Raw genomic sequence first — 18,991 nt, 5'->3', positions numbered from 1 at the left:
GCAATCAAAATATACTGTCAAAGGGTGAGAGCAATTGCACAGCTGAAAACAGAGTTTACTGGCTTGGGCTCAGCATTTCTTTGATCACATTGGAGTTTGAACTCCCATCATACAATAGCATTCACTGACAACACCTGCCTGCAAAAGCAGTCCTGGTCTTTTCATGGTCTCTGTGGATGTACGTGAAGATTTTGCTACATTAGCAATGATTAATCTATCAGTCACAGATTCACAGATTGCATTGGGTTGGAAGGGACCCTCAAAGGTCATCTTGTCCAACTCCCCTGCAGTCAGGAGGGAGACCTCCAACTACATCAGGCTGCCCAGGGCCACGTCAAGTCTGGTTTTGAATGTCTCCAGGGACTGAGCCTCTACCACATCCCTGGGCACACTCCAGCAGGTCCTCTCTCTTTTCTGTCCCTTGTTTATTTTTCCTTGCCAATCGGTTATCAGCAACCCTCCTGAGTCGCCTTGCCTGGTTTCAGGCTCCTCAACACACCTGCTAATTCCTGTGGGAACATTCCTCTCTGAGGATTCCATTTTAACCCTGCCCTTCCTAAAAGTACCAGAGGTTCTACTGGCACTGTACTTCAAAACACAGCATTTTGAGTGCCAAAATGTTATTTTCAGGTTTAGAGCAGTGAATGGCTTTGGTAAACACCAAGTTGCGCCTCTCACATTCAAGACTAGAGTGTCTGTCTGTCTACATAAAATACAAAGACGGGGCTAAGGTCTGCCTGAGAAAACACTCTTGCCTGTGAACTCGAGAGGTCTTACTGTACACAGTGCGTGTACTTCTCACAGACAGAGCCAAAGCCAGATACCCAAAGCAAACAGCAACGATTCCCTCCCTTTCCACAGCGATTAATCAACTCCAAACAAAGAAAAGGGGAAAAAAAGAAAAAGGATGGGACTTTGAGGAGGAGTGGGAATAAAAGCTTTAAATGAATATGGAGTTCCAGAGCGGCAAAAAAAAATGTCAGCTGTGTGTGACAAAGCAGAGTATCTGGTATACGTGCAGAACTCACTGACCAGAAAAGAGCTGTCGTGAGAAAAAGCTCTGGCAGATGCAGCCTGCTGAGAGTGGTCCATGGGATCGCAGGAGGAGAATCTGTTTTGGTACCAGCAGTTTACTCTGTAATTAGAGAGTAGCATCAGCTTTAAAAACAACCATTTTGATATTCTCCTTCAGGCAGAAACTTCAGGTTTTGAAGTGGATGCTTGTTTACTATGAACAAGAATAAAACCAGCAGCTCTTTCTTCTCTATCAGCCATTGGGTAGTAGTAATTTTTAGCTGCAAGTTATAAAAGGGGGCAGATTCAGACAGCAGCCCAAAGGGGGAAAAGCACCTTGTTTCCTTCCCAGTCTTCTAACCTGATACATTTTCCCCATAAGGTGCAAATTTTATGCTTTTTATATTTGAGACTAGTTAGTAAGAGAGAAGTTCAAGGGCTTAAGTCTTTACTCCACCTCATCTAATAATTTACAAACCTCTAGGATAAATATATAATTGTATCATAAAGTATAGTAGTAAATAATCCTAAAATAGGCATAGAGTCATTGAATGGTTTTGAATGAACCTTTAAAGATCCTCTAGTCCAGACAGGTATCACTACCACTCAAAGTGGTAGTGAATGAGTGTGGTGGGAATGAATCAGGCAATCAAGAGCCCATCCCTTGAATTCCTGTGTGCTACCAAATTGCTTAAAGAAAATGTCAAATTCCAGCCCCAAAATAGGCATGAAAAGAATATCAAGGTTAAGTTAGAAACACTCAAAATGATGAAGTGTGAAAGACAGCCTGCAATATTGGTGCATAGAAAAGAGACTATGGCTGGGACACTGCTGGGGACTGTGAAGGTGGAAGCCCACTGTGGCACAGCCAGGGCTGCAGGGAGATGGAGGACCCGTTCCCCAAGTGTACCCCAAACCAGCTCCCCTCCCTCCTCCTGCCATGTCTCCCCCAGTCCAATAATCTCCAGGTGTTTCTCCTGCAGAGTGCTTTGAGAGTGGCACAGGCCTGACCTCAGTGTGTTTGTGCTTAGTTATGAGTCTGGCATGCCATCAAAACCTCACTGGAGAGCATGTCAGAAGGAACATGGTGATTTTTTTTTTTTTCAATAGATGATTCTTTGGCAAACTATGAAAATAATTTCAGTGAAGAGGGGGAAAAAAAACCCACCCTCGTTCCTCTTGCTACAGGCCTTTCTTCCTGCGAATTTCAAAGGCCTGCTGTGAATAATAGTGTTTGAGCTTCCAAGCTTCAAGGATATTTTATAGTGGAAAGTGTTAGGCAACCAAAATAAATACCAGTTTCCACTGTTACAAAATGAAGGTTGTTCTTTATGTTGTACCTCCAACCCCATGTTCAATGCTGCTTTTTTAGAGATGTGACAATATGTGCCCAAGGGGGTTGTTTTTCTCACTAGGTTTGCTCTAGCTTCTTTATATCTAAATGAGAAATAATACAAGGCAGAAAGAACACGATGGCTTTCTTTGTGAGGAAAAGTGTCTCAGGAATTCAAATTCATCTTCATAAAGGATGGAAGGAAATCCCCAAATCCAGATGCTGCCAGTCTCCAGGGTGTCCAGAATACATATTCCTGTTTTATGGCTTGAACCTATTTTACGGCATCTCTAGTTACAAGATTTGTGAATATTTTTGATGAACCTGGTCCGAGTTTGCTGCTAGCAGAGTTACAGATGAGGCAAGTTTTCCGTGGTTTGGGGTTTTATTGCAAATGCTTCACACAGCTCTGGTTATGTGCTTCCTTCTCATGACATCAGTGCTGAAGGGGAGAAAGAATGTAAACATCTGTTTTTTATAATTCAGTTCCAGCTTATAACTTGATTAGGATATGCAGTGTTTCTACACAATTAATTTTCCAGTCACAATATGATGGTTTTGAGTATGCAGCTTTAGGACCAGATTTAAGATTAGTAAAATAAGGAGGGGAACTAATGAGGTAAATTCTGCTCCACGGTCTACCTGTCTGAGCTGTGAACCTCACAGAATCGTGGAATAGTTTGAGTTGGAAGGGACCTTAAAGATCATCTAGTTCCAACACCTCCTACTAGACCAGGTTGCTCAAGGCCTCACCCAACCTGGCTTGAAACACTTCTAGGCAGGAGGCATCCACAACTTCCCTGGGCAACCTGCTCCAGTGTCTCACCATCCTCATGGGAAGAATTTTCTTGTAATCTTTAAGCTAAATTGAGCTTCTTAGGTATAAATGCAGTAAAAATTGGAAGTGCTGTAGATTTTTCTCCACTTCCCTTGGTTACATGGAGGTTTGGACCTTTGGTTGCTAGGTGCCTGTTTGTGGGTGGAAGAGACAGAATTTAAAATGTTAAGAAAGTTAGTCTATCTGCTGTTGATGGTGGTGGACCAGATTCTGTACTGAGTGGGTACCTTTGTAAACTTTGCTGCTGTTAATTCTAGTACTAGTGCTGAGGTGTGCCAAAGCAATGAGGATTCAGCTTCTGGTTCTCTCCTGAATCCTTTCACATAGTATGGTGAGGGATGGAAGGGTCCCCCACAGCAGGTTGCCCAGGATCACAATGTCCAGGTGGGTTTGGAATCTCTCCAGAGGAGACTCCACAGCCTCTCTGGGAAGCCTGGTCCACCCTCACAACAAAGGTTTTCCTCCTGTTCAGATGAAACCTTTTGGGTTCCAGCTTGTGCCTGTTGCCCTTTGACCTAGCAAATCAACCCTGGCATTGAGTCGGCCATCTACGACTGGATTTTCAAACGGTCTCTATGTAGCTGCATCTTTAAACAGCCATGGAGCTCTGAAATATACACGGGCTTTAATCTCTTCCATCTCCTGAGCAGAGTGAAAACACCGCTCTGGTCACTTTCTTTGTTGTCCAGTCTTGTGCTTGCACCACAGCCTGCCAGTGCCTGGAGCCATAGTCCTGACCACATTTTGGGATCTTTAATCTTCACTTTAATGGCCACTGTGAGAATACACTCATAGGAACTGAGAAAGACGGGAAATGGGATCCTGGTGTCAGGTAGCGGTTGTGGAAGCGTAATGGAAGAGAGAGGAGAGCTTTCAGTCTCCGTCCGCAACAGGTAAACAATAAATACATCCATCTGCCCTGATGGAGATGAGCTAAAGTCAGTGCCGCCTTCCTCACCTCCAGCAGGTGAGGGCACACAGTGCGGTCCAGGGAGGGCTGGTCGGTTCCTCACCCTCCAGTGTCCCGCTGCCGCAGCGAGGCTCGAGGCCAGGCGGGAAGCTCGGGGAGGATCAGGGAGGCTCGGCCCGGCCGTCACGGCCAGGTGCGAGTGCCGCGGCGCGAGGGGGCCCTGAGGTGAGGGCAGGCGCCACGGGAGGTGGGGCTGGGGCTGGCGCCGGGCAGTCCGCGGCGACCGGGGGCTCCTGAGACGGCAGCAGCCCCATCCGCGCCGGCAGCAGCTCCGCACCTAGCGGCATGGCCGGGACTCGGCCCTCTCTCTCGGGGCGGTGCTGCCCCAGCCCTACCCGGTGAGAAAGGCGGAGCGGGGCAGCGGCAGCGCGCAGACAAAAGCTGCGGCGCTTCCTGCCCTCCGCGCTGAGGGGAGCGGGCGGTGGGTGGGCGGTCGCCGGGGTGTGCGCTCCGCCGGGCCGGGCGTTGCAAAGTGTAGTTCTTGAGAGGTGAAGATGGCTCTCGACGGGGTTAGCGGAGCGTGGGCAGCAGGGCTGAGCGCGGTGCTGCTCCTCGCTCTGTGTCCCCGCGTTGCACCGCAGCCGGGTGGCGAGGCAGTGCCGGAGGGAGCCTCCACCCTGGCCTTCGTCTTTGATGTGACCGGCTCCATGTACGACGACCTGGTGCAAGTTATCGAGGGGGCATCCAAGATCCTGGAAACATCGCTAAAAAGACCTAAGAGACCGCTGTACAACTTCGCGTTGGTGCCTTTTCACGACCCAGGTAGGAGTCTGTCCCGGGAGGTGCGGCCGAGATGCGGGGTCCCGCCGCCGTCCCCCAAGCGCGGCACACGGCGAGGGGGGCCAGGGGCGGGAGGGAAAGGAAAGGAATGCCGGGGAGCCCGGGAAGTACCGCAGAGGAGCTCTGCTCAGGGCTGGCTCTCCTAGAAGGTTGGGTTTCCAGCGCTTCTAGGGGACTGGAGCGTACATATCTCTATCGCACCTTAGCCGTGCTTGCCACACGGTTCTCTGCTGCCGCAGGGACATGTAACGTTTTCTGAAGCTTCTCCGTACAAATACCATCAGATCCAGACGAAGCAGCCTTTAAGTGCAGCGTATTGCGCTGAAGAGTAGGCTTCTGACCTCCTCTCCTGGTAGACAACACGATGTATACTACTAATAAAGCTACTGTTTTCCGATGCCTTTCTCTAGGAGTACACTTCTGAACACCCACAACACCATTGCACCTTTCCTTCATTCTTGTCCCATGTTTGCATTCAGAACCCTGCATTGAAATGATCAAAAAACTTTACATGGTGTGATTGGTTTTTTGGGTTTGTTTGTTGTGGTTTTTTTTTTTTTTTTTTTCGGTTTGGACTCTTATTTTCCCCCTCATTTTACCTTTCCCTCTCTCTTTCTGCTGTACATTATGCATTCCTCTCTTTCAGCATCTGTTTTCTATTCCCTTCCTATCCCTTTTCTCTGGCTTTCTTCCTCTTTCCTTGTCAAGTATCTTCTGGTGATTCGAGGAAATAGGAATAGGATGCCCCAGGCTGGTGGCATGTGCTGTACTGTGCAGTAAAACCTCCTTTTTAAAAATAAGAAAACATTATCAATGAGTGGGAAAAAGAGCCCTTGAAAATGACCTCTTTAGTTCCAGTTTCCATGGAGTATGTCATCATATGATATTCCAGAAGTTAATTCTTCCAGAGTTCAATTTTCACAGGGATGTCATCAAGTGAAAACCAGAGATGTGGGATAACAGACACAAACTTCAACACAAGAAATTCTATATAAACATGAGGAGGAATTTCTTTCATTTAAGGGTGCTGGAGCACTGGAACAGGCTGCCCAGTGAGGTGATGGAGTCTCCATCTATAGAGACATTCAAAACCCACCTGGACATATTCCTGTGTGACTTTCTTTAGGTGAAACTGCCTTGGCAGGGAGGTTGGACTCAATGCCCACCTGAGAGCCCTTCCAACTACTACTGTTCTGTGATTCTGTGTCTCATGTTTCCCCCAGCCACAGATACTTCTGCTTACAAGACAGGTGCTTGGTGTTGTTATAAATACCTGAAACTAAGTGCTTGGAGAATTAGAGAAGAACTTGTCTTTGCAAATTTTGCTGGCTTGTTGTCTCTAAGCTCATAGAAGTGATCTATTTTTATTTTTCTAACAAAGATTCCATCATTGAGATATCAGAGTGTCCTATCACAAAAGGGTCAGCTTATGCACCTTACTGTTTGCACATTTGATGTCACTTCCTTCCCCCCCACCCTTCTCTAACTTTTTGTTATTTTATGAAATAGACATATGGGACTTAAAAATCATGTGCCACTGAAATAAGCAAGAAAGGCAAGATTTTGGCTAAGTGTAGAATTTAGGACTCTTTTATGTCCTAGTGGAAAATCAAGCTCACAGTTCTTGGTGCGCTTTCCCCTTGGAAGGGGCAAAAAAGAATAAGCATGATGTGTTGGGAGTGGTTTTGGGTTATTTTCCCTCTCCACAGTCACGCTTGGATTATCCATCTTCCCTTTCTGCTCACCCGAGTGACTTGCTGTAAGAGTTGATAGTTCTCATCTGCTGAGGGCTTGTGTATCTGTACCAGCCATGAGAGCAAGTCTGCAGGTTTGTGTGGATGGGCCCTTTGGTTTTGTGCATACTTGGTAGAAAGAAGTTCCAACTTGTACATCCTGAGTAGTTTGTAATGGTTAGGTTTCATCACAGGCCACTTTCAAATCCTTCGTTTCAATAGCTAGTTTTTTCTTTTTCATCTCTTGTTTCCTTGTTCAGTTTTTGTTCTGCACATTTTCTCCTCTTCATTCATTTTCTCCCATCTCCCTGACTCTCATGCTGCCATTGGCTCTCAAGGATCTTTGCTTCTGTTACAAACTAATTTTTTTCATTCATGCTTTGCTGTACCATCATCTTCTTGCTCAGTACATACCCCACTAGCAACAAATCTGCCACCTTCCTCTGCTTGGATCACATTTTTCCCTTTGCAGACTTCTTGCTTCTTACCTCCTCCTCCTCCTCCCCCATTCCTTCTGTTTCCACAGGAGACCCCTTTCCTTGGCAAATGTTTGATTTCATTCAGTGGAGAAACTTAAACCTACAGAGAGCTGCCCTACACAACAAAGAGCTGCTGGCAAATGCATGTTGGTGTATCCTGTTACATGTCTCTCTTGGAAGTCCAACTTCCCTGCACAGCCAGAGGGAGCCTTACTTTTGAGTGTGATGGATAACTTGTGAGGTTGTGAAGCTGTTTGAAAGTGGAGAATGTGTAATGTTAAACTTCATTTTGTCTTACTTTCTGAAAGCTGTTTCTCTGTGTCTTTCTTAGAGTTAGGAGGACACACCACAGGATCTTACATGTCATGATGACCAAGCTTAGGTTCTTGAAAAGAAAATGCAGGAAATACTGCTGTGACCAGTTCTTCAACATCATTTTTGCATCTATAGAGAGAAGTGACTCTTAAAACTATAATAGAAATTATTACTTAGCTTGTATTTCACAATGTCCAGTTAATTTACCTAGTGGTATTCTTCCTGGTGATTGCTCTACTAAGTTGATGAACATGAGAGTGTTTGTTTTGTGTTTTCCTCCCCCAGATTGTCTGATTATTTTGTCAACTGACATTTTTTCTTCCAGAAAGAGCTTTTTATGTAGCTGCCTACAGACATTTTCGTGATGTTTTTGTGAGGGATTGTGGTCTGTCAAGCAAATAGGACTCTACAGGGAGTGCAGTAGTTGCACCTCAGATCCAAGGAGGTTTCTCTTTGTGTAAAGCTGCTTTGATCCAGATATGTTCTTTATTGATGGGTAGTTACAGTTTGAAGTTGGTATAGATTTGGCTTTTAACTCCATTATTTTCCTAAGGCCACCAGCATCACAACCTGTAGCAGGAACTGTGTGACCAGCAGGAGCAGGAAAGGGATCATGCTCCTGTACTACTGGGCACTGGTGAGGCCACACCTTGAATACTGGGTTCAGTTTTGGAGCCCTCACTCCAAGAAAGACATTGAGGTGCTGAAGAGTGTCCAGAGAAGGTCAGTGAAGCTGGTGGGCCTGGAGAACAGGTCTGGTGAAGAGCAGCTGAGGGATCTGGGGTTGTTTATTCTGGAGGAGAGGAGGCTGAGGGGAGACCTCATTGCTCTCTACAACTTCCGGTCATTACAAGCCCTTGCAAACAGCCCTCCTCCATCTTCCTGTAGGTCTCCTTCAGATATTGAAATGTAGCTACAAGGTCTTCCTCCAGCCCTCTCTTCTCCAAACTGAACAGCCCAAATTCTTTCAGCCTGTCTTAGTAGGAGAGGTGCTCCAGCCCTAGGCAGTAATTGACAAGTAAACTTTGTAGTATCAAACCTGGGGCTTTTGGCATAGAGTTATGGCCTACAGAAAAGAAATAAAATTCCAATGGGCTTTGTGTTCTGATCCTTCTGTCCCATCTGGTGGGATGCTGAGGCATCCATTTTGGAAAACCTTTTGTTTTGATTCTGCTTCATGTGTAAGCATGTGCAGTGCTTTAACAGATTACAGAAAATTTTCTGTTGTGGTTTTCCAGTGCCTACACACAATCACAGAAGTTTTGTAGACAGTGAAAAGGGCTGTTGACAAAGAAGTCTCTTGGCAGACTTATGTTCAATGGAAAAAATGGGAAAAAAATAATTCCCAAATTCAGAAGAGTTGGCAAAGGAAAACTTTGAATTGAAGCTAAAGCTTTTGCAAATGCTTTTGCAGTTGCGTGTTGTGGGTCCTGCTCTACTCACTCCCATTGTATCCTGTGGAAACGGCATTGGACTCACAGTGTCTCTATTTAACATCTGTGGCCAGCTTTTCTATTTTTTCTTTATGCCATTAAGGAATTTTGGAGTGGAAAATAAGTCTAAAGGGACAAATTCATCCTGAGTATTTCTCTGTAAAGCTAATGGAGTTATAGCAGCAATAACTAACTCCACTTGATTCTATGAAGCCTTCCTTCAGTGTGAATGACTGGTGGATAGACCAAAGGCCACTAATGAGTTTTAATTAGAAGAGGAATATACAACCTCCGGACTTCCCCAGTGCATGGGATGATGTCTTCCTGTCAATATTCTGCATGTCAATAGATCTCCAGTGTGAACATTTGCTAACCCTTTTTCTTACAAATCAAGTAGGCAACATATTGCCTTGTCTGTGACAAAAGGGGGAATGTTACTACTGCTTTTTTGAGATGGGAAAATAGGATTGGACTTCAGTCAGCCACCTAGGGTTACAGCCTAGGTGAGTAGGAGAACTAGAAATAGAGTATCTTGGCTTTTGCCTTCTGAAAGGTAGTTGTAGTGAGATGGGGTTTGGTTTCTTCTCCCTAGTATCAGGTGGTAGAGTGAGAGGAAATGGCCTGAAATTGTGCCAGGGGAGGTTTAGGTTGGAGATTAAGAAAAATTCCTTTCCTTCAAGAGTGGTCAGGCATTGGAACAGGCTGCCTAAGGAGATGGTGGAGTTGGCATCCCTGGAAGTGTTGAAGAAATATGTGGCCATGGCACTTCAGGATGTGGTTTGGTGGCCATGGTGGTGTTAGGTTGATGGCTGGACTTGATGATCTTGGAGATCTTTTCCAACTGAGACAATTCTATGATTCTACTCCTTTATATTTGAGACAAAAGTTCTGTTTATGTCATGGAGTAAAGACACAGAATTAAGTTTCTTTACTCTGTCATAGCGAGGTCACATCTGGAGTACTGGATCCAGTTCTGGGTTGTCCAGTTTGAGATGAGGAACTATTGGAGGGAGCCCAGTGGAGACTATAAAGATATTGAGGGACCTGGAGCATCTCTGTGAGGAGGAAAGGCTGAGAGCTCTGGGGCTGTTTAGCCTAGATGAGAGCAGCCTTAAAGGGAATCTGATCAATGCTCCGCAAAACCTAAAGGGTGAGGACCAAGAGGATAGGGCCAGACTCTTGTCAGTGATGCTCATGACAGGACAAGGGGCAAGGGGCACAAACTAGAACCCAGGAGGTTCCATCTGAACAGGAGGAGAAACCTCTTTGCTTTGAGTTTGGACCAGGCTGCCCAGAGAGGTTGTGGAATCTCCTTCTCTGGAGGGATTCCCAACCCACCTGGACACTGTGAACCTGGGCAAGCTGCTGTGGGTGCCCCTGCTTTAGCAGGGGAGTTGGACTGGATGATCTCCAGGGGTGTCTTCTATCCCCCTCTTTGCTGGGGTTCTGTGATAACCTGGGATCTCCTTTACTGCAGTGCTATATTTGGTAACAGCAGTTAGGCTGTGAGCCACTTACTAGCTTGGAACAAGTTCAGAAGGTCATATGAAAGGTCTGAGAACTTCGGTTTTTGCAGGTTTAATAGTAATTTTTTTGTTTGTATTTGGGTTGGGGTTTTTTTAGAGGTTATAAGGGAGAAGAAATGATGGTTTTTCCAAAGGGGGAACACAAGAAATTAAAAGTAGGCTATTAATGGAATGAAAATATTTTATACATCCTGTTATAAAAGTCCTCTGGTTCTACAAGTGGGTAACAAAGGGAGATGGAAAACTGTGTGCAGCAGTGAAGAAGTGTGAGCTTTCCTTAACATGTGAACTTCTGCCTTGAAAAAAATATTTGTGAGTGATGAAGAATAATTTGTCCTGTGAGTGTAGCAGTAAAATTCCAACCCTGCTCAGCTGAAATTCCTCTTGTTTCAATTCAGCTTCCAACGAGAGCCACCACTTTGTCAGTGCTGTATCTACATTGCCCCCTCTTTATCCCCTAGAATGTTTCTTATTTTGGACTCTTCTGATGGCTTTTCTCAATGTTCCCCTGCACTTAGCCTTTTGCATTCTTCTGTCACTTGAGGGTTTTGGTCTCAGGCTTTGCTCTCAGGTGTATAGGTGTCTATTAAACTTTTCAGGCAAAAGTTGAATGTGTATAAATCAGTTGTCCCATTTGGGAGAGTTGAATGTTTCTAAAGAAGACCTTTGTCTGCAGGATTCTCTCTGCTTCCTTTGGATGGGGGAAGAAATAATTCAAGGCTTGGTATTAGCTTTACTGCAGAGCATGAACAGAACTGTGTGGCAGTAGTTTTCAGAACACAGAGGACAAGTCTGGGGCAATATGGTGTTTCATGCCAGTAACTGAGTTTGCCAGCACCACAGCAGGGATGGGGCAGCAGAAGAAAAAGTCTGGGAGCTCCTGGGTGTGCTGTTCACCTGTGTTTCTCATTCTGGAGGTCTGCAGAGCTGTTGGTTCCATTGTGTTTGTGGGCTGTAGCACTTATTTGAGTGTGGTCTGTCATCTGGGATGTGCTATGGTGTAAGCTTCCTCAATGTGCTTCAGTGGGTGACATTCAGCACTGTGTGGGTGCAAACAGGGTCTTTAACTTGATACAGTGATGGGACTAAAGGGGTTAGAGAAGGGGCAGAGGAGAGATATTGCCAGTGTTTTGCAGTATATCTTTTGCTTAAGAAAGCGATTCACTGGCTTTCTGCTGTGTGTATGTGTCCTGGACAGAGCTCACATCAATCTGCTGTATTCTGCAAACCCTACAGTGAAATGGAAATGAGCATCTCTGCCCATTGGAACTGAGGACTTGGTGGATTCTGTGTATAGATCTACCTGTCTTTGGGCAGAAGGTCTTTTTACCTTCCTCATTACGTACAACTGTTTGAAGACTGTCTAATATTTGAACTAATTCATGGGCAGACCTTCTTGTGGCCTTTTAGTGCTTAAATGGTCTGATCAGAAACCTGGGGACAGACTTTTTAAAAAGCAAGGCCTGTTGTGACAGGACAAGGTGTGATGATTTGAACTAAAAGAGGGAGATGTAGACTGGAGAGAAAGGACCCAGGTTGCCCAGAGAGGTAGATGCCCCATCCCTGGAACCATTGCAGGTCAGGTTGTCTGGGGCTCTGAGCAACCTATTCTCATTGCAGATGTTCCTGACTAGATGGCCTTTAAAGGTCATTTCCAACCCAGCCCAGTCTATGGTTCTAGTTATCATGCTGGCAAGGAGTGAGAAACTGCTTGCTAATGAAGTTCTGGTAGGCAGATGTTATGCAAGCACTGGGTACTTATCAAAATCCCGTAGTTCTTACAAGAAAGAGGAAGAAGAGTTGCCCTAACTGTCAAGAGTAAGGTCAGAGAAAAAAAAAAAATATATTCTCCCCATGTAATTCAAATATTTGTCTTATTTTGATAGCTTAATAGGTTCCCAAAGTGGGGAAAAAAAATTATTGATTTGAGAAGTCCAATCTCCCTGTTGTGGTGCAGTTGCTGTACTGGTGCATCACAGGATAGCAGGCTGAAGCTGTCATGGCTGATCTCTCAGAGTAGTGTTCTTTGGTGGCCCCAGAAATTTCTGAACATCCTGTCTGAAAAACTCAAGATTGTGTAAGGTTTTGGATTGTTAGTGGTTTAGTTTATCTTGGACTCCCTTAGATACACAGTGACAACAATGAGCGCACATCCAAGTTTTGAGTGTTCTTTTGCATTTTAGGAGACATAATGTAAATTTACAACTGCTGAGTGCTGTCTTGGTATGTCTGAAGACAAATGATAGCCAGAACTTGGCACAATAACTGTGAAATCTGCCCTTTTGTGCTATAAATGTTAAAGTGTTACTGTTACTGATTATTTCACCATTGAATACTTCAGTAAATACTGTTTCCCTACAGCTCAAATACTGCTTTTGTATTCTTACTGCTGCTCAGTTTTATTGTTATTGCCATCTTTTGAGTGACAATCACCCAGACTATATTATCACGAACAACTCTGAGTTGATAAGGATAACACCTTCAGGTATTTCTATATCTGAGACTTCTGTTACAACCCTACTTTGAAACCTTATTACCATTAACAGAGGCATTGTGGTATCTATAAAAGCAGTTCTATATGGTTACATGGTTCTTGTTCCTCTGGAAGGAGTTATCTGGGGTCTCTCTAAAAGCAGCTGTTTATGTAGATTACAGACAACAGTATTGCTAGTGCCAGAAGCTCCAAAATCTGAGACAGCCAAAATGTTGTCACATCATCCAAAATCCTACTACAACATCATGTACAACTTATTTTTCTACTGCCTTAACTTTGCCTGTTCAGCCCTGAAAGTAAGCACAAGGATAATTTCCCCTTGATTCTTGAATCTTTTTTTTCAAGAGGAAGGATTTTTATCCTTGGGTGTACTTGGTGGTACAGTGGAGTTTGTCTTTTCCTTAGGAAAAAAGTGATAATGCCTCCAATATCTCACTTTCTTCTGCTTTGCATTATTAGTTATTCTTCAGATTGCATTTAAAACTATTGCCTACTGAAATATTTGTTCCATTTTGCTTTGCTGTCCTCAGATCCAAGTGGTGGCAGCTACACAAGAAGCTCTGTAGCTGGTTAGTAATGCATCCCAGTGTTATTCTGTCCCAATAATTATTGCTGATGTTGTTTAGCCAATGAAGCTTGCTGTGTAGCAGTGTATGCCTGTTCTCCACATGCTGGAGTTCAGATGGAGGATGGTTTCTCCAGACCAAATCACATGCTGCTATTTCTTAAACACCACTCACTGATGCAGTGCCCTTGCAAGCTCAGCCACCAGTAACACCACAGCAAATAATGCTACAGAGCTTTAAATTCACTCCCCAGTACAGTGGATTTTTATGTGAGAGCTCTCTCTCTCAGTTTAGAATCTTCACATTACTGTTACCCCTCTGTGCACCTGAAAAACACTGTCACTTCCCAGGAGAGCAGGTTTTCCTTCACGTCACTTACCACTGTTGTATTTTCTCAACACTATTAGACAGCAAAATGTAGATTTTGCTGCAGGATCATACATGTCACTGAGAAGGAAAAGGTGGTGTGTGGGTTCTGTAGCTTTTAATCCAGATACAGATTATGCTTTTAAGTCATTTGCAGTGGACTAAGCCTGGTGAGAAGCCATGGGAATGGAATGAAGAAGGAGGCATAATATTCTATACATCTTTATCTCACTCTGAGGCAGTAGTGTTCATTGTAACATGGATTGGAAGGGAAATACACTGAGGGAAGCTGACAAGGAGGCTAACCAGAGAACGTTTGCCTCTTGAAATGCTAACCTTAAAGTGGTGATGCTAGAAGATAATTCTGAAAAGCAAGGCCTTCTGTGGTGGACAGTTATTGGTGAATGTCTTTACTGAAGAGAGGAGCTTGAGTTTATAAATTCCTAGAATGGTTTGAGTTGGAAGAGACCTTAAAGATCATCTAGTTCCAACCCCCTGTCATAGGCAGGGACATAGAATCTTGCACTAGACCAGGTTGTTCAAGGCCTCATCCAATCCGACCTTGAATACCTCCATGGAGGGGGCATCCATGACCACCCTGGGCAACCTATGCCAGATTCTCAGCACCCTCACTGTAAAGAATTTCTCCTTAGTCTCTACTCTAAATCTGCCCTCCTCAAGTTTCAATCCATTCCCTCTCATGCTGTCACTACAAGTCCTTGTGAAAAATCCTTTTCCATCTTTCCTCTACCCCCCTTCAGGTACTGGAAGGTTGCTCTGTGGTCTCCTCAGAGCCTGAACTCTTTCAGCCTGTCCCCATAGGGGAAGTGCTCCAACCCTATGATCGTCTTTGTGGCCTCCTCTGGACCTGCTCAAACAGTTTAATGTTGGGGAACATGTAACATATCAGGGGAGAGTGAAGGAGAAAATCCGCAGGAGCTGACTGGAAACTGACTCAGTGATCCCTAACCCTTGCTCCTGTCCATCAGTGATTTGGATCATACAGGAGTACATGCCCACGTGCCTTGTGAAGGCTCTCTATGGCATGATATGTAGCTGGGCCACATGCTTGCTGCAGAAGGGTAAAGGATACATGTCCTGTGTAGGGAGGCAGTGAACAAAATGAGTTTATATTGGGTCGGTGCTTTGTTATGTGTCTGTGACATTCTTCATCCTGCTGTACCAGCTGGTGAGGAGCCCTGGAGCTGCATGGAGTTGATGTATGTGTCTCTGCAGGCTTTTCTCGACTCGCTCTTTGCACTTTGTGTATGTTGGAGTTTGATTGGAATTTGTGCTAGAGTGAATTCAGTTCAGTCAGCTGAGGATCTGGATAAGCTGGATTAAGGAGTATGGAAAAGCAGCAGATATTTCATTTAGTTAATGTGTTTCGAATGTGGCCTCAAGAGTGACAGGAGGAGCCTTTTAGACAGAGAAAGCCTTCAGATGCCAGTTGGTATATATTTTCCAAATTAATGGTTTGATTTTTTGGCATATGCTGTGGACTTCGAAGGGGAGGCATACATCAGAGAAAATATTGAGAACACATGTTTTCCAGTTTGCAAATGGCAAAACAATTTCTCTGTTGAAAGAGACTGATGGTGTTACTTGACTGGCTCACCATGCCTTGACAATCCACAGCTTCGTTAGAAGAAATAGGATGGATTTAACGAAATGTGCTCTGGGCTGGCAGCTTCACAGGCTTTCTTTACTCCTGCCAGGGAGAATGTGTTTGCATTTCTTATAACTATTGCCATTGTTTAGGATTTCCTGATCTAGGTGTGTTGATCTCAAACCTGATGTATGAGATCCTTCAGTTTGCCCATTGTGGGGTCATGCTTTGTAGTTGTTGCTGGGTGGACCCTGGCTCCAGGATTTGCAGTTTGTGTAGGGGTAGTTTGTAGTGTTGTATTTTCAAGTGGGATTGGAGTGGTTTAGGTCATGCATATCCTCATGTGGGCTATGGTTAAATTTCTCTTGTTGCCTTTTGAGAACATGTGCAACCTATTCTATGGTAACGGTAGATGTGAGCTGAGCTTTTCCTTGCTTTTGCCATGCACACTGACTTCATGTTCCTCAGGCACTTGAGTGGGATCATGTTATGTCAAGATAAATGAAGCCATGACACTGAGCACAGGATTAGTCCTATTTCACTTTGGGCACTTAACTGAAGAGCCTCAGCTAAGAGACTAGGTGTACCCAAAGGCTCTTTCTGTAATTCATGAAAACAAGCTGGCACCTTTCTGGAGCAATTCAGCACTTGTGAATTTTTAAATTCTCTTTGGAGGTTTCATTTGTTTTCACTGGCTGTGGAGGGAGCAAAGGTTAGTTCAGCCAAAGCCCTAAATTTAGGAGGTATGAAGTCAAGTGAGAGGCTTTCTGCTTTCTGACTTTTTCCTGCTGTGGGTTTGACTATCCAAATAGTAGTCCCTGAGGTTTGTTTCATACTGCTTTTCATCCTGCCATATGGATCAGAGAGGTTGTGAAGTCTCCTTCTCTGGAGACCTGGACGTTTTGATCCTGGGCAAGCTGCTGTGGGTGACCCTGCTTTAGCAGTGGGGTTAGATTAGTTGATCTGCAGAGGTCTCTTCCAACCCCCACCAGTCTGGGATTTTGTGATACTGAATACTTACTATGAACCTTGCTCACACAGGGTAATAGGTTGTGCCCACACTATGATGTCTCTGATCTGAACCCAGGCCTTCAGCCCTGAAGGACTTGCCCTTGTTAAGGCATTTTGGGCTGAAATCAGGTAGTGCTGAGGAAACTGAGTGACTTCTGCAAGTCCACTTTGTGGTGAGTGTTGGAAGATGCCTAATGATGTGGCTTATCAGAATCCCTTGCACCTCATTTACCTTTTCTGCAATTTACCAGCAGGGTTTGGACCTTGAGTGCACAGCAGAGCCTGTCCGGTGTAAGCTGAAGGAGTAATTGTGGCAGTTACGAGGCTGATCATTCATGGGGCTGAGGCAGAAGTGGGAGCTGTGATGCACATTGTTGGTCTGTAATGCAAATGCAACAGGCTGTATGTATTTATGAAGGTATGAGGGCTTACTGTCCTCTATCCCATGTACTTTTCCATGTTTATTTTCTTTGGCATCCTTGGTGCTCCTTGTCACAGAGACACTGTTTTCCAGCTCTGCTCCGTTGTAGCCCTGTTCCTAAAACACACTGAGCCACAGATTTCAGTCTGCAGAGCATTACTGGTGAAATATATGCACGTTTAATGTGACAGTTCCCAGACACCATGCCAAGGGGCTGCACACATCTCATGCACCAGATGATAACTCCAAGTGTGGAATTTATTATCAGTAATGTGTCACTGTTAGCAGACTCATTTAGGTGCTCTGCAGCCACAGCTTCCTTACTGCATGCTCTTGGTGATACAGCAGTTAGTGATGTTAAGTACATTGGTGCTCAGAGCCTGTGTGCAACATAGTGGAGCTCCCAAGATAAACTTGGATGTGTGAGCATTGTGCAGAGAGGATTCTAATTCACTCTTTCCAGGTGCCTGCCTGAGCCAGCTCTTATGGATGACAGCTGGCCCTCAGAACTACAGTTGAGAGGGAGTGAGCTTCATCCCTCTATTTCAGTGCTTAAGTGTTCATGGGAGCTGCAGTGCTTCTTCCTTTGCTGTTCTGTCCCTACAGAATCGGAAGACAGGTTTAAAAGAGAATTCTGTGCAGCCTGTGTTAGAGCCAAATTCCCACTATCACCCTCATAACAGCAGGCTAAATGAGAAAACAGTAGAGCCCATTCTGCAATGAGGTGTAACCAAAAGCAGGAGACCCCAGGATTTCAGCCTGGGAAAACCTTGCTGAAGGGGATTGAGTGGGGGTGGGCTTGCATAATTAAATGAAAAGGAAGGAATGTCTTGTGTTGCTGTAGGCCCAGCTGAATGTCTGCTGTGGTTGCATGGGATAGCAGCTCTAATCTGTGACTATAGGTTACTGCTGGATTCCTGCCATCTTGTTTGAATTAGGTTCATAGCCTGGGGGATGGGGGGGGGGGGGTATAAGCAGGAAGCCATTGTAATTTTCATGCCTTGGACACCAGTGTATTTTCATGAGCTGAAGTGAAGTGTCTCTGGGGATGCTGAGTATCACTGAAACATTTCCTGAGTTCTCTTAAGCTGTACAATGGTATGTTCAAGGCTGTTTTTCCAAAGGACAGGGCTTTTTGTTTAGTTAGTGAGGTCTTGGTTAGTTCACTGAACTAGTATGTGTTTGCACTTAGAGTTTATTGAGCAACAGAAGAAGAGGAAAGCTGCACAGAAAAAAAAAAGCAAGTCCTCTGCCTTCCGACAGCCAGGAATACTGTGGTGTCTTTCATGTCCTGGTTTAATGAGGTTCTCAAGAGATTGTGACTTTTTACAGTTGCTGTCTGGGAGCTAGTTTTTAGGCTGTAAGTAGGTGAAACAGGCAAGCACATACCTTTAGGTAAGGGAGCAAAGCTGGAGCACCCAGGTGGAGAGACTGATTGCTGCCAACCTTTGGGTGAATTGCTGTGCTGTGGCACTTCTCCGTTTTATGTGATATAGCTTGCATAGCACCAGCACAATAGTGGTGTGGTTTTAATTAGAGCTCTTCAGCATCACTGTGCACACATTAACTACTGTCTGTTACCAGAGTTTGATTTCCAGAAGCACTGCTAGCCCCCAGCAAGTGGCATGGCCCCAGCTTTGGGGCCCCTGGTAGAGTGCTGAAGGAGGACATGGTGTGCACTGGGTGGGGTAACATTCTGACTGCTTTCTTACAGCATTTGGAGAGCATAGCATGGTGATTAGGCAGTGGTTCATGTCCAGGAGTGTTGTCTCCTCATTTGACGACATACTACTTAAACCCCTACATCTTGGTGTTGTAGGGTATTTCAGATGAGTGGGGGTTTTGTTGTTTGGGTTTTGGGTTTTGTTTCTTTGTTTGTTTTGATGTGATTATGTCATTCCTTTCTAAATTTTACATAAACTGAACCACAGAGCAAGGAATTCATGTGACTTACTCCTGAGTCAGTCCTCTGTGTCAACCACAAACCCACAAATCATTTCTTTGTCCCTGAAATATTTACTCCTTGTTTTCTTTTCATAATCTGTTGGACTCCCACATCTTTTTATCTTCTTTGTGTCTGCCTTCAGCCCATCTCTTTCTCAA

General features: G+C 44.8%; 1 protein-coding gene across 1 annotated transcript in view; it reads left to right on the top strand.

Annotated features, from left to right (window-relative positions):
• The first annotated feature begins 4,588 nt into the window (after positions 1–4,588).
• Positions 4,589–18,991, top strand: part of HMCN1 (hemicentin 1) — a 206,510-nt gene continuing 192,107 nt past the window's right edge. Inside the window, exon 1 of the mRNA XM_068141310.1 lies at positions 4,589–4,917. Coding sequence (XP_067997411.1) covers positions 4,650–4,917 — 268 coding nt within the window. The 5' untranslated portion in view covers positions 4,589–4,649. The remainder of the gene's footprint in view (positions 4,918–18,991) is intronic.

The sequence above is a fragment of the Melanerpes formicivorus genome, unplaced genomic scaffold (genome assembly GCF_026170545.1).
Source record: "Melanerpes formicivorus ecotype bairdi unplaced genomic scaffold, bMelFor1.0.p_v2 SCAF_7, whole genome shotgun sequence".
NCBI classification, from domain to species: domain Eukaryota; kingdom Metazoa; phylum Chordata; class Aves; order Piciformes; family Picidae; genus Melanerpes; species Melanerpes formicivorus.
Note: the sequence above shows the minus strand (reverse complement) of the source record. Positions and strands in the feature narration are given on the sequence as shown.